The 14,375-nt window shown below is 38.0% G+C and overlaps 1 protein-coding gene across 3 annotated transcripts in view; it reads right to left on the bottom strand.

Moving 5' to 3' along the window:
* cpne5b (copine Vb) overlaps positions 1–13,956 on the bottom strand; it is a 113,592-nt gene extending 99,636 nt beyond the window's left edge. Inside the window, exon 1 of one of the 3 annotated variants that reach the window (XM_043252867.1) lies at positions 13,516–13,956. In XM_043252867.1, the coding sequence (XP_043108802.1) occupies positions 13,516–13,625 (110 nt within the window). In that variant the 5' untranslated portion in view covers positions 13,626–13,956. The remainder of the gene's footprint in view (positions 1–13,515) is intronic. The other 2 variants (XM_043252865.1, XM_043252866.1) reach the window with 2 other exon arrangements.
* Positions 13,957–14,375: the final 419 nt, after the last annotated feature.

Genomic DNA, 14,375 nt, shown 5'->3' with positions numbered 1-14,375 from the left:
CTTCGTTCATCTTCGAAACACACGTTAAGATATTTTTGATGAATTCCGAGAGCTCTCTGACCCTCAATAGACAGCAAGGATTCTTACACAATAAAGGATCGGAAACACAGCAAAGAGGTCTGTAAAATAGTCCCATAATTATGATTTTTCCATTATCAATTCCATTTATCATCATCAATTGAACGCTATAATTTGGCTTCAAAACAATATTAACATGCTGGGAGATTTAAAAACTGACGCTTTTGCATCACACATATCCAGCTTCATAACTATGGGTTTTTTATAGATGGCAGGTTTATGTGGTAGCTCACGGAGCACAGATGTACTTGAGAGGTGAGGAGCTCCGGTTCGAATCCTGTGTGACTATGGTTTGACAGAACAGTTCAAATCTGCATAAAAGGAAGTCGAAATGGCAAAGTTGCATCAACAAATGCTTTTTTATATGAGTTTTGTATTTGGGTAGGATTTGGTGCATGGAATATTTCCAACATGGTAGAGCATTAACTTATAGCAACAGTTCCCAGAAATTTAAAAACACAGCAATGCATACTTATAGCAACATAATAAAAATGTGTCAGAGTTCACATATTGAACTTCTGTGTTTAGCGCAACTCAGTGGACATTTCTCTTTGGAACTGTGGAGAACTGTCAGTAAAGCACATAAAAAGTGCACACGGATACGTATTTTTATGAGACCAGATTGGCTTTTAATAATACACTTTATACTTTTAATGCTTTCAGATGGCCACTGTATTTGGCGTTTATTTTGAATCTTTCACATTCATTGTCATTCCTCTTGTCATCAAAAACACTGATGCGGAGCTGGTCGTGCCTGCACAGCCTTATGGGTCGCCTCGCCACTGCAGCTTTGTATGCTTAAAGAATGAGTCATGGGTCGCAGTACGGGAGAAGTGCAGCAAAGCATGTGGCGGAAACATCTCTACAACACCTGCCAAGTGCTTTCCTGCACACTGTCTTCAAAGTGAGCTCCAGCTCTCTGTAGAATGCTTGTCTTGTCTTGTCCTCCAAGATTTTCTTTCCACGAATCCGTTTTAAGGGTCTGGCTCGGGCTCTCTGAGGTTTTTTTTCTCTAACCCCTGCCCCCAGCTACTTTTACAACTCTTATCTCAGCTCTACAACCCTGTATTTCCCCATTTTTGCTGTCTCTGTCTTTCTGTCTCTCTCTTTCTCACTTACGCACTCATAAATCTATATGTCACATATCTCCAGCCCACGAGTCTCATTTATAAAACATTCTTGTGAACTGAAATTTCATCTTATATAAAACTCAACAGGAAAAAAAGTGCTTTACACGAATGCTTTTATCTGAACAATCTTAAGGGTGTGTGAACTACACCGCTATGCTTCGGAGGATTGTTGGAGGCTTTTTTGTTCTGACCATGACACTGCTGAATCACATTCAATGGAAGTGATTGCCAGTGTAATCCTCAGCAGATAGATCAGATCTAGCATCAAATTTAAAGCCAAAGCCACACACCAAACCCACACACTTGTTCTCTACAGAAAATGTGACATTTGGTTTTGATGATCATTTTTCCCCACCAGCATTAACCTACTTAAAGAAACCTAGTGTGGAGGCTTTTTGGATGTTTTCAATATTGCACACTAAATAGAAGACTATATGGAAAGGTATTGCCAAAATAAGTGAAATATTCAAAATACACATTTAGAATATATAGCCACGTAATAAATATTATGTGATAACACAAGACTAATTTGGTCGGTCTGTCATTCAATCAATAAATAAATTAAAGTTAACAATCTGGCAACCACTGCATGATACCTACAAGCTGAATGTTTTAATTCCATCAAATATAAAACATAATATATGGCTATTTTTGTCTTTTAGATACTGCATTCAAAATACACTTGGCTCAGAAATCTGAGGGGGCATGTGTCCTCTTTGTTTGAATGGGCTTGACGCCTCTGACTACAAGAATTATTTTTATAACGCATAACCAGAAATACAGGCATAAAATGAAGTAAAGTAAGTCAGTAATACAGCTGTCTTGAGGATATCATAATGAAAAAGCCTGAAATTAAGTCTTTTAGCAAATATGATCTGTTCGGATTACACTGTGAAAACGTAATGTTATGTATACAGATATGGAAAAAAATAATTATAAAAGATATGTTTAATAATGTGTTGAAATTTCAAGAAAAATGTTTTACATGGTTACCCCGCATAATATTTTTTACAATCGTGGCATTTAAAATTGTGTTTTAAACAGTTTTTTCAATTTTCAAGAATATAATACTATTTGATTACAATTAGTTATAATCTGTACAAATATTAAAGTACTTCTGCTTTTACACCCTTTGAGATTCATACCGTAGATTTATAAAGGATTACACTGTGCAACTGACACTTATTATTATAAACAGTATTATCAGTGATAATTAACAGCATGTCACAGATGCTGTAGATTGAACTTAATTTGATTTAAATCAAGAGCGTTACTTAAATAATTAATGTAGGCTTTGAAGACACATCTAACTTATATAATGCACATTCATACCCTATAATATACCAGTTTATAAGTTCATCAGGTTTTCTATCAAACACATAATTCATTTGCATGTCTCTAGACTCTTACATCCCTGAATGTGATTTCTTCTAGCAAGAAAAACAAAAGTAACTCCTACATACTGCGTGCAACATTTCTCACATTGTGGTAGTACATGAAATTTAGAATAAAGAGGAGGTATTTGAGGCTTTAGAAGTCTTTCACCCAAGATCCCAGAGCTGTTGATTCAAACTTGTTACTTCAGGCACACAGCAGTCTTAAAATATGCTATTTATCAGCATCTATGGTTCCATGAAGAACACTGAACATCCATTGCACTAAAGGCTCTTTATAGTGGAAAATGGTTCTTTAGATTAAAAAAAAATGTCTCTTCACTGTTCACCGAAAGGTTCTTTTGGAAACCAAGAAGTGTTGTTCTATGGTACTGCTGCCTGTTGTTTTGTTTGTCTTTTTTTTCTGCTTAGTACTGTAAGATCTCACAGCAATAAAATCTAGATACTTCTGATGTACTGTTACAAATCTAATCTCCATGCAATGGACAGAAAAGGAACTTCTCTTTACAGAAAAGTCCAACCATTAAATCTTCTACAACATTTCAAATGGCCACAGTGCACATTTAACCAATTGACTCAATTCAGTCCAAAACCAAAAATAAAAAAAATCCTGCTTTTTTCTAAGCTCACTGGTGTTTAACAGCTGTACCCAGCATGCTTTGCCTTGGCAAGTGCATCCGTTCTAATAAAGCAAACCTAATGGTGCTAATTCATCATCAAGCTAGAGGGAACATGGAGACGGCTCACGTGATGAAGCCCGTCAGGAAACATATGTTGCCCAAAATGAAAACGACCATTGGTGTATGCGGTTTTGCCAGCTTAAATGACATGTTTCAACAAGCAGAGTGGTTGAGACAACCAGATCCAGCATTTTCAGCATCAACCCCAAAACAATCAGTCATTCCAACACTCAATGCTAAAGAAGCATGCACATGTACATCACCTCAGTCCTATGTTCAATTGGAATATAACATCTGGATTAGTCACTGTGCCATTTCAGTTGCATTGATATAAATTACACCAAATGAGCAACTAGGACATTGAGTGCCGTAAGTAATCACAGCGTGCTGAAATACAGCCATATCTCACAGTAATGATTGTGATATTTATTATACTGTTTCCTATGAAATCGCAGAGCTTTATTTAAGTGTACAGATGTACATTATTGAGTCATTCTAATAAAGCCAATCAGATTCACGGACCAGAACGAAAGGTTAGTTCTTATAGTATAGGAAAATTTCAGGTTGCTCTTTATTTTACAGAACATGTACTTACAGTACACTTACACTGTACTTATCAAAGAAAGTACATGTAATATAAGGAAACTACATGGGTAAGGTTAGGTTTAGGGGTAGGTTCAGGGTTAGTACTTGGTTATTACCTAGTTATTATAATTACCATATAAAATACATGAGTAACTGGACTGTAAAATATATTGCTACCAAAGTTTCCTCATACTTAATGTATGAACAGCTTTTAATTGTTTAATTTATTTAATTCAATTTTTATATATTTATAAAACTTCCATTTATAGAATTCATTAATTTATTTTAAAATAGAATGTTAAATTAACAACCCTACAAAACGCTGAAATACTTAGACTAAGTTAAAATCAGCAGAACCGCATCACTAGTTTTAAACCCAGTGGTGTCAAACTCCTTTCATCCACCAGTAATTTAATTATAACTTCTGAGACTCATTATGAGACCATCCTTCTTGTATTCCAGACCGGACCTGTCTCTTCGGTGGTCTTGAGGCAGTCTGCATATATAACCAGGTCCCTCTACGCTCCACTAGCTCTCAGTCAGGTGTGTTTGACTGTGATGAGACAGACAGAAGAACAAGGGCGTCCCACTGTCCCACACACATCCAATTCTGCCACCACAGTCGGCATTCCTTTCAGTTTCTTGGTCTTGCTGCTTGGCCCTGAGCAGTTATCAGCTCAAGAAAGAGTCCACGCTGCCAGTCGCATTTGGTCAATTTAGCCACAAAGAACAGGAGGCAGATCCTTTTTTTGACAGAGAAAGGGAAAGATTCTGCACATGAGTCAAAGCCAGATGGAACGGAGGAAGTGCATTAAAAGCCAATTGGATAGAAGAGAAATAGAGTGACTCGTGTTTGTCACAAATTAAGCATGTACATCAAAGAGCCATTAGCGATTAAGAGTGATTATCACAGATATGCCTGGAAGTCATTAAAGTTATATTCTCTGGCATAAGGTCTGATCCACACTGCAAAATCTGATCTGGCCCAAAAATACCTACTCTACGATTTTATGGTTTGCAATATGTGAACTTGAAATGTTGACTATAGGTACAGGTAATCAATCAATCAATGAATCAACCAATCAGTCACCTTCATTTATATAGCACTTCTAACAAATTGTGTCAAAATACTGATCAGTATCAAATTGAAGAATAGATTGATTAAGCACTCAATTTTCAGCTAAATGCATTTCATAATTGAGTTCAGAGACATTGTTGTATAGATCAGCTAAGTTTCGATAGGACCTTTGGACTTGAGGGAGAGTAAATTATGCCTTTCAGGTTATAAAGACGCATAAAGGTTAGTAAATTTAATCTTTTTGACAAATCTAGATACCATTTTTTTTCACATTGTTAGATTATGACAATTGTATTGTAACACTGGGCTTGGTCTTACGGCGAAAATGTACCGTTTTTGATCTCTCATCTTTCAGCTCTTTCATTGTAAATCATGTTTCTCACAGAATTCGTCCCAAGGATTTTGCAAGTTCAATTCCATGTCAGCTAAGCTACCATGCACGCTTGTCATGTCTGGAAAGCGAAACATGGTGCTTTAATCATAACTGTATACGAAAAGGGTTCGCTGTTTTACCGCCTCTAGTGTTTATTCCTATTGGAAAATGCAGTGATATGTACTTCCGTGTTTCGCATTTTATAAACAAGGTACTTTTTTCAGCATGATTAAATCGGTAGTACTGCAATAAAAACCTTTTACAACCCAGGCTCATTGGAGTACGCACTTGTGAGAAAATCTTTGCAAATCTGATATAACTTATCTTTCTGCATGTTTCAAGGCAGTTTCGAAGTGAAGCATCCAGTGAGTGGCATTTTATTACATTGCTTTACAGTAGGTATGTATCGCAGCAGTCCTGGAGTGTCACAACTACTACCAAACCCAACACGAATTGTAAAAATGAATTTGCTGCAACCATGCTAATTTAACTCTCGTACAAGCATATTTGAGCTGTTCTGACAAACTGTACTTTCACAGGATAAGAACAACATGGCTAACATTAAGTTGTAAGGTATTTGATTCACTTAGGATAATAAGAGTTGTTTATTCAGGAGTCAGGCTATATTGGTCACACTGTATATTTTTGATTCACTAAAGAACCAGCTCATAATATTCACTTATTACAAATTGGACTACACAAGAATGTACAATATTTGTGTCCAGTCCTATAAACCAGCCCATGAAATATGTTCACTTCAACCAGTTCTTGCCATCTGAGGGAATGAAGAAAACTTGCTGAACAAAGTATGCAGGGTTTGTGGATCACTTTCAGTTTTAAACACCATTTTAAAGAGCGAAGTAGCAAAATATTTCATATTGACAACTTACAGTAACATCCAGTGATGCAAACTGCTTCACATTTTATCCTCAAATTTTGCTATTATGAATTGAACATTTGGTATGATTTATACAGTATGATTCATGCAATTTTTAACTGAATGTGATGAGACAAGCAACATTTTCCATTTTCGAAGTGGTTACTTTCCAACTAGAATCAGACCTAGAATTTCGTACTGTTTTTTTATTCTTCATAAAACTAATGTAAAATGTTCAAGACATGGTTACGGCCTTGACTTACGCTACAGAAATTATCTCGAATCTGGACGTAAAACTTGGTTCATCAATACTAATAAGGTCAAGCTGTATCTTTAAAAGAGGCACTAACGTTTTTTATTCCATTACAGCTTAATGGAATACAGAAAGCTACTGCAAGGTCACACCCAGAGTACAGAATGATGTTTTCAATAACAAAAGAATTTAGCTTCCAGCCTGACATGGATTTGTAAAGAATGCTTTCCAAAATCACTTGTAAGAGAAAACAATCAGGAGAGTTGAGTGGCTCATGAACACACTTGCTAAAATCATTCACAAGAGAGCGGCTCTTCTGCTTCAAATCAAAATGAAGAAAACTCAGGCTCTCTGCCGGCATGGCAACCATGACCGAGAAAATGAACAATTGGATGAAGTTATTTACGGCATCTCTGCCACATCCATCAGAAAAACCAATAAAAAGCACCAGTCAGCCATACTGAACAGCTATTTGTGAGAGACTGAGGCAAGATTGACAATTGACATGTGTCTGCGCATGTTAGAATACAGAGACCAAGGGTCAGACCTCTGAGGATCAGAAAAATCAATGTTCTTTGTGATCATAACAGCTCAGGCTGGACTAGATCTCCTCTGGGATTTCAGAGGTTGCCACCCCCTCTGTTTCGAACACCAATCGTTCTGGGATTCTTATCGGCGGCGACAACCCAAATTCTGTTTCAAGAAATCAATTTTATTCTGTTGGTTTGAGGTTTTTCTTGTTTACTTCCTCAGTGCTTCAGTGGTTTGCGTCTTCATGGCAGATTGTCTGTTGAATATGTTTTTGTCGTTAGAGTGACTGTCGAATGTGGGCAGGCTGTCGACATCACTCACCTCAAAGACGTCCTCTTTACTTCCAACTTTCTCTACGACCCTTTTTTATATAAAGAGATTTTTATTTTTCTAACGGCCCCTCACAGACTATCTGCAGAGAGGCTTAAAAGATTGAAAGCCACCCACTCGGTTCAGTATTTAGCAGAGGGCAGTGTGAATCGAAGGAGATACTAAGGGTTACAAATTGGAAAAGTGAAGCACAAGCAATGCCACCTGCCTGCGAAGCAGCGTTGTCCACTGCCCAGTGTAGCAACCTGGAGAGACTGTTTAATGTGGGAGAAAATAAAGCCAAGGTTCAGGATACTCTTAAGGGACCTTGAACCAAGTGGCAGGAGTTTCAGAAACTGTTGCGTAATATAGGGTTCTGTGAGGTGGGAGAATGAAGCATCGGTGGATCACTCGTAGTGCTGAATGATATTCACCCACAAGGTGCCATCCATAAATCATTACCTTTCAGTTAACCGAGGTTTCTCCAGGGGGACTGCATTTTCTGTAAGTATTTTGCATAAAGCATCAGCTAATTACCTCATTAGCAAGCAAGCTATTAAAAAAAATCTTGCCAGCTATGCTACAGACCACTGGAAATTAAGCATGCCACGTTTCTTAATATAATATTGAACCATTCAATATGACAACCACGGTTCAATACATGCTTGCGAATTGTGTTTTATGCATTTAAGAAATTTAAGTGGGTTCTATTTTTTTCGAAACTGGCTCTGTTTGTGTGTGTGAGTCTAAGCTTTCCTGCTTATGATGTGCATTTGAAAAAGCAACACACGCCAAACATTTTCCCTTGTAATGACTTGCAATGTAAATGCATTTCTAAACCTATTGCGCAAAATAACATTATACATTTTTTTACTCCAGAACATCAATCAAGTGTTTTTCATCTGATGTGGCGTTTTAGCACAGAATGGGACAGAAAATATATTTTATACTGTATTATACTACGCTCTGTCGGAATACTTGGTTCTGATTGGCTGGTAGAGATGCATTAAAACTGTTTAATGCTCAGATAGCTCCAAGTAAGATTAGTCACCATTCTATATTTATGTGGTGCTTTAATGGAAGCACTAAATTCCACACACATTTCTCTCTCTCTCTCTCTCTCTCTCTCTCTCTCTCTCTCTATTTAGTAATTAATTAAAAAAAATGCTTTTATTCGTTCAAGTTAAATGTGATCGTACTGCACTATTTTATCTCATCGTGTGTCTGATTTGAAGAGGGCAGTATGCTAGCGCAGTATGCTACTGAAAGTGAAACTACTTTGTGCTTCCAAAAGAGGACATAAATAGAAATCAGTTTTTAAGTTGTATTCACAACACTGTAAAAACATTGCATAAAATTTACGGTGAAAAACTGTCAGCTTGTGGTTGCTGGAATTCTACTGTAAAAATACGGTAACACAGTTTTTGGATTTACCGTTTTATGTTAAACTTACAGTTAAATGCTGTAACTTCATTACAGTTTAATAAAGTTAATATTCCAACCTATATCAAGTCTTGAAATCTGTTTTGAACCTTTGCAATACACTGATAACCAAAGCCCATCACAAGCAGCTTTAAATATGAACATATATAGAAGGTGCTCAGTGTCATTTCCATCATGGTGAGACTAATTAATCTGAAATATGCAATAAACATTCATTCAAATACATTAGATGTAACATACAGCCTTATAAACATGTATGTTACATTTTCTTACGTGCTGTTCTAATGCGAGCTGTGAGGGTAACGTTAGTGCTTGTTGTTTGTCATTTCACAGATCACAAATGCAGAGATGATGTTATGTTTATGAGGAAGTCATGATAATCGGTAATTATGTCCCCAGTGGATGCAACAAATGTTCTTTTTAGCAACATCATATGACCCCTTTAAGGGACTTCCTGGAGCGTCATGAGTTCTGTGATGATATGTGGATGAATGAAGTGTTTATTGCGCTTAACTAGTGCCAACTCCGTATTATATTCATGCTTTTCTCTTTTAATATTTTATTTTAAAGTGCAAAACACACTATGATGTGCCAAGGCATCAGAACCAACCCATGGTTAAAAAAAACAAGGTATGTATTGAACCGTGAGATAACTGTTTTGTGCATCCCTAATGGAAATATTAGCTAAGTATTAGATACTTCACAAGTTTTTTGTGTTTTATATAGCAAGATGTCATTTAATCAAATCCTGTTTATATCTTTTATTAACTGTTTCATCTTTTATGAGATAATGCTTTCCCACCACTGATGGAATTTCGTTCTTTCTGTATTTTCAGTGGTGTATATTACAGTGCTATTACACATCTTCTGAAACAGAAATGAACGTTTGAACCTACACAGCGAAGAAGAAGCAAAGAACAATCAATCGTGCATATAAGCAGATGCAAATGTAAAATAACACTATCATCAAACATTTTATAGCACATAAATCAAAATGTCACCAAATTAAATTTTGAGTCAAGAAGTGGTATAGGACCGTGCAAGCTATGAAACACCATTTTCAAACACCCATTTTCTCATCGTTCAATTCAAAATGTTGTTTGTTTCTTTGTTCATTTTAAAGACACGGAGCCATGTTTAAGTATTGATAAAAAGGATTGCATGAGGCAATCTTTGTTTTGTTTTCTTTGTTTTGACATGCTGCACGTTCAGACATTCATACGTCATTATGAATTCATACAACGTTGTGAATATTCTCGGAGCCATTGGGCTTATCAAAAATGCTGCCATTGGCTGGCAACTTAAAACATGCACAGTTGTGGGAAAGAAAAAAAAACCTATAAAAAAAGTTAGATAATATAGTTTAAATAGTCTAAAAAACAACCTAAAAAATATTATATTCTTATGTTTTGAATTTCCTTTTAGAGATGTTTAGAATTTGGAATATTATATTATATTATAAAGTGGAACACAGCAGACTTTATGGACTTCAAGTCAAAATCAATAAAAGAGTTTGGTGTTGCCTTTGATGACATATCTCTGCGATCCGACAGTAACGTTCCTGATAAAGAAAACAAATGCTCAATGGTCCTTTTGTCGATAGCACTTGAAAAATCTGTGTGTGGCGTAATCTGGCTTCTCCGCCTTATCCACCTACAGTAATCCTAGCCTTATCTCACCCACCTCGGGTGAGAGTCTTTGTCTGACAGGTTTTTGATACCTGATCATTGTGACAGGGATTTTAACTGCTCTAAAATCACAGTAATTACATCCAAACGACAGGTCGTAATTTTAATTCTCCCCCGGAATCCAGAGAAGAGCGGTGAAGCACCGAAACGGCTCTCAGAATACCGTCCCCAGGTACATGCTGACATTTCACACTGATCATTATCCGTATTGTGATTGGCTGCTGAAAGCAATCAATCATCAGACGTCACGCCTCTCTCGATACGCTGAGAGTATGAAAGCAGGTGGGATCCTTTTGCATCGCGATCCATATTGAACGCGTGTTTGTGTTTATCTCTGGTAAAAGAACTGGTGCGGTCTCCGGTGGGAAGCACAGACTGCGCGCTTCAGATGCTAGTGAATATTACACTTTGCAGATAAAGTATTTACAAACCATAAAAGAACAAAGCAGGAGGGGCTACACCCCGGAGTGCACCTGAAAAACATCACAGTGCTCCCCTAGACGCTCAAAAGCACAAACACAAATCAACGCAAGTTTGATCTTTGCGCCACATCCCTTTCAAGCCGCTTTTGAAAAGACGTTGAATAATTTAACGCTCGCGATTAAAATCAGGACATGTCTAGTTACAGTAAAGAAAAAACGCAGAAATGAAATGCTCCTCACAAGCAAGCAACGCTCTTGATCAGACAACTATATGGATTTTATGATGCCAATTAGAGATTTGGGTGTGTTATATAAACAAAAAGTGGGTGGGTTGAGTGTTTTAGATCATGGGGAGCATTCATATTTACATTTATAGAAGTAACCGAATGAATTGTTAACGTGGCATGAATGTTGGATGAAGAAAAATGGTAACGGTCTCCTGTTTGCTTGGGAAGCCACTGCCATATTTTGTCTAAAGTCATCATGGCGACATACGCACTGGAAGAACACGTCTCATTGATAACGAAAGAGGTTAAACTGAAAGACCACCAGGTGATCTGAACTGCCGCGGTGGGTTTTCGTTTAGCTCACAGACCGCGCAAACGTCACACGACCAGTCAGAAGTAATGGAGTCTTTTGGCTGGACCTCTGAATGCAAACTTGGTGAAATCCATTATAGATTTAATCTGCTGATCCTTCTGTTTGTCACTCTATGACAACAGCTCTCAGCTCTATATGTGACGGGAATGCCAATCGAGGTCTCTAGGGTAAATGAAGCTCCTGTTTCACGAAACCAGTGGGATCACGTTGATGCCTCGTCCTCCTGTTCAGACCGATGCCGATCCCCCCATCCTCTTTACTTGATAACGTGCCATATTAGGCATGCTGAAGTTGCATAAAATCTGAAATAACTCCGGGCTCTCAAAGAAAATAGAATGCTGCTTTGTATGATTCATATAATAGAGGCATTGGAGATTAGCCAAGGATTTCACACTTATTATTCATTGGTATTTTCACTCAGTTTATTCTCAAAAGGTTCTACAAATCAATATTGTCCGGTATTTATCAATGGCATGTTAGCAATACATGCTGGAGTAGACAGGAAAAGGATAAACGGTCCACAGGTGCAGGCGGTTATAAATCAACTTTTCACTCTTCCTTTATCTGCAAGTAACTTCAAATCAAGACAAATCATCCTGGCACAAAATTATTGCACTTATCCACAGAGATCCGTTTTCATTTAAATGCAATTAATCATCTCTTAGGAATCTGCCTCATGTATCACTTTCGTACAACGGAATTCAGATTTCATTTTTAAATAGCTCCTTTATACTTGTGAACAAAAAGGCTGCCGCTTCCACCACGCCATTTCTGATCGTAAAAATAAATATTCGAACGAGTGAAATGTTCGATGTTTGAGTCACGATTGCGTAACTGATCAAAAATGTGTATAATAATCCCAAATAGCCATCATTCAAAAGTTCGCATTGAGTATATTTTAGATGTTTTTGAAAGGCAAATACGATATTTTTCATGTGGCTCCTTGAGATACTTCAGTATTTGGTCAAACGAGGAGAGAGACAGCTCTATCTTTAAAGTAGCTGCTGGGATCATGCCTGTCTGCTTCCCTTTCAAAAAAAATCTAATGAAGGTCTGCTGAACCTCTTTCAACCTCTGGCTCAGTCAGCTCTTTAAAGATTTAGGAACAGGGTCAGAAAAATATGAATCTGATGCCTGGTTGCATAATCCAAATAAGGTTAGCCCATTACCACCCAGCACAACATTACACCAAAAATGCACATGGCATCATTTAAAGCAGAAGTAAAGCAGATGCGACCCAATGTTTCCAATCAACATTCAGTTCAGTTATGAGAAACGGTTTACACAGGCAATCAATCAATGAGTGCAGCTACTCAATACAGCTGCTCTTCATACAGTATAGTCTCTGTTCAGCCCGTGACAATATCTAGCCTAGGATGTTCAATGAATATGAGAGCAGAGTAACAGAGCATATAGTGCACGCACCCGCCACAGAGAGAAAAAAACGTGCATTGACACGTATAAGGAATACGTGTGAATGCACGTTTTTTTCTGTTAACCAATAATTCAAAACTGTAACTTCTGCATAACGAAAGTGGCAAACGAGACGTAGAACGCACAACACTGGTTTATGCATAATCTCTGCATATAGTACAGTGAATGAGAAATTATTCAACAGTTTTAACACTTTAAACGAGCTGCATTATTTATTATCCGCGCATACATTGGTTGCCCGGTAGTTGCAACGGTCCCCACCCATAACTAAAACTTCCTAATTCATAAAAATCCCCTCGCGAACAAGCACAAATATACACGCATGCAAACAATCTCTGGTCGTTTAGACATGTGACGTATTCTGTGTTATAAACGCATGTTTTTTTTTGTTTTTTTTTTGGTTTTGTTTTTACGCTCTATTATTACACGCAACGTTTGAGAATTCTATTCATTGAAGCGCCATTCCCGACAGAATTATAAGTTTTCCGTTAACTTCTCCAGGTTGAAAAGCCCTAGGAAGGAGACTGAGCTAGGATTTATTCTGGCAGAGGCGTAAACGCACGCGCATTTTTTCATTCCTGCTGTCACAACCGGACGCAGTTCTTTTTTTTTTTATTTTTTTTGGTTTGTTTTTTCCTACCTGCACGAAACTGTGATCTCGACTTTGGTGGCGGGGATGTTCCCCGTCAGCGGGTCGAACTCGTAGACCGAAGCCATGTCCTCGAGTTTGTCCATGATGTCTCCCTCCATGAGCGCGCGCGGCTCGGGGCAGTTCCACGGAGCCCCGCGGAGGCTGTTACGGTCCCGCTCGGACCAACCCGGAGTTAGCAAGGCCAGGGTATTAATGAAGAGCCCCCCCCTGCGACTCAAGAAACTTGAATGGGGTTAAAGTCGGGGGAAAGTCTCTCAAAACTGTGCTGGAGAATCGGGTGGTCAGCCGCGGTTCATCGCCAGAGAGAAAGAGAGATCTCCTCTGCACATCAAGTGCTCTACATGTGCGCTCGTTAAGAGCATCCAGCGCTCTCCAGCCCTACCCTACTATCTCCAACACGCCCATGCGTACTACTGCGCTCTCCAGCACACTCAACATACGCGATTCCTTATAGCGCGGCGTGGGGGTTGAGCTTCAGCTGCATAAAAGCCGAATCTAAATCCTGTTGTGCCAAAAGACACCATTCTTATGTATATATATGTATGCAATAACATACGGGGTCTGTGCCTTTATTGATTGCTCTTCGGTATTTTTTTATCGACTTACTGATTTAATACTATTATTAATGCTTTATAAAATGTCAGCATGAAATCTTTAATAATCAAATTAAGTACATTCTTATGTCGTATAGTTGCCGTGAGGTTGCCATAGCAACTTGTCACATTAACACAGATATCAGCTGATGTTGGGTCACAGGTGTGTGTGTGTGTGTGTGTGTGTGTGTGTGTGTGTGTGTGTGTGTGTGTGTGTGTGTGTCTCAATCTGCTCATCCAATCAGAACTTGGATC

Source organism: Puntigrus tetrazona, chromosome 11, assembly GCF_018831695.1.
Source record: "Puntigrus tetrazona isolate hp1 chromosome 11, ASM1883169v1, whole genome shotgun sequence".
In the NCBI taxonomy this organism is placed as follows: domain Eukaryota; kingdom Metazoa; phylum Chordata; class Actinopteri; order Cypriniformes; family Cyprinidae; genus Puntigrus; species Puntigrus tetrazona.
Note: the sequence above shows the minus strand (reverse complement) of the source record. Positions and strands in the feature narration are given on the sequence as shown.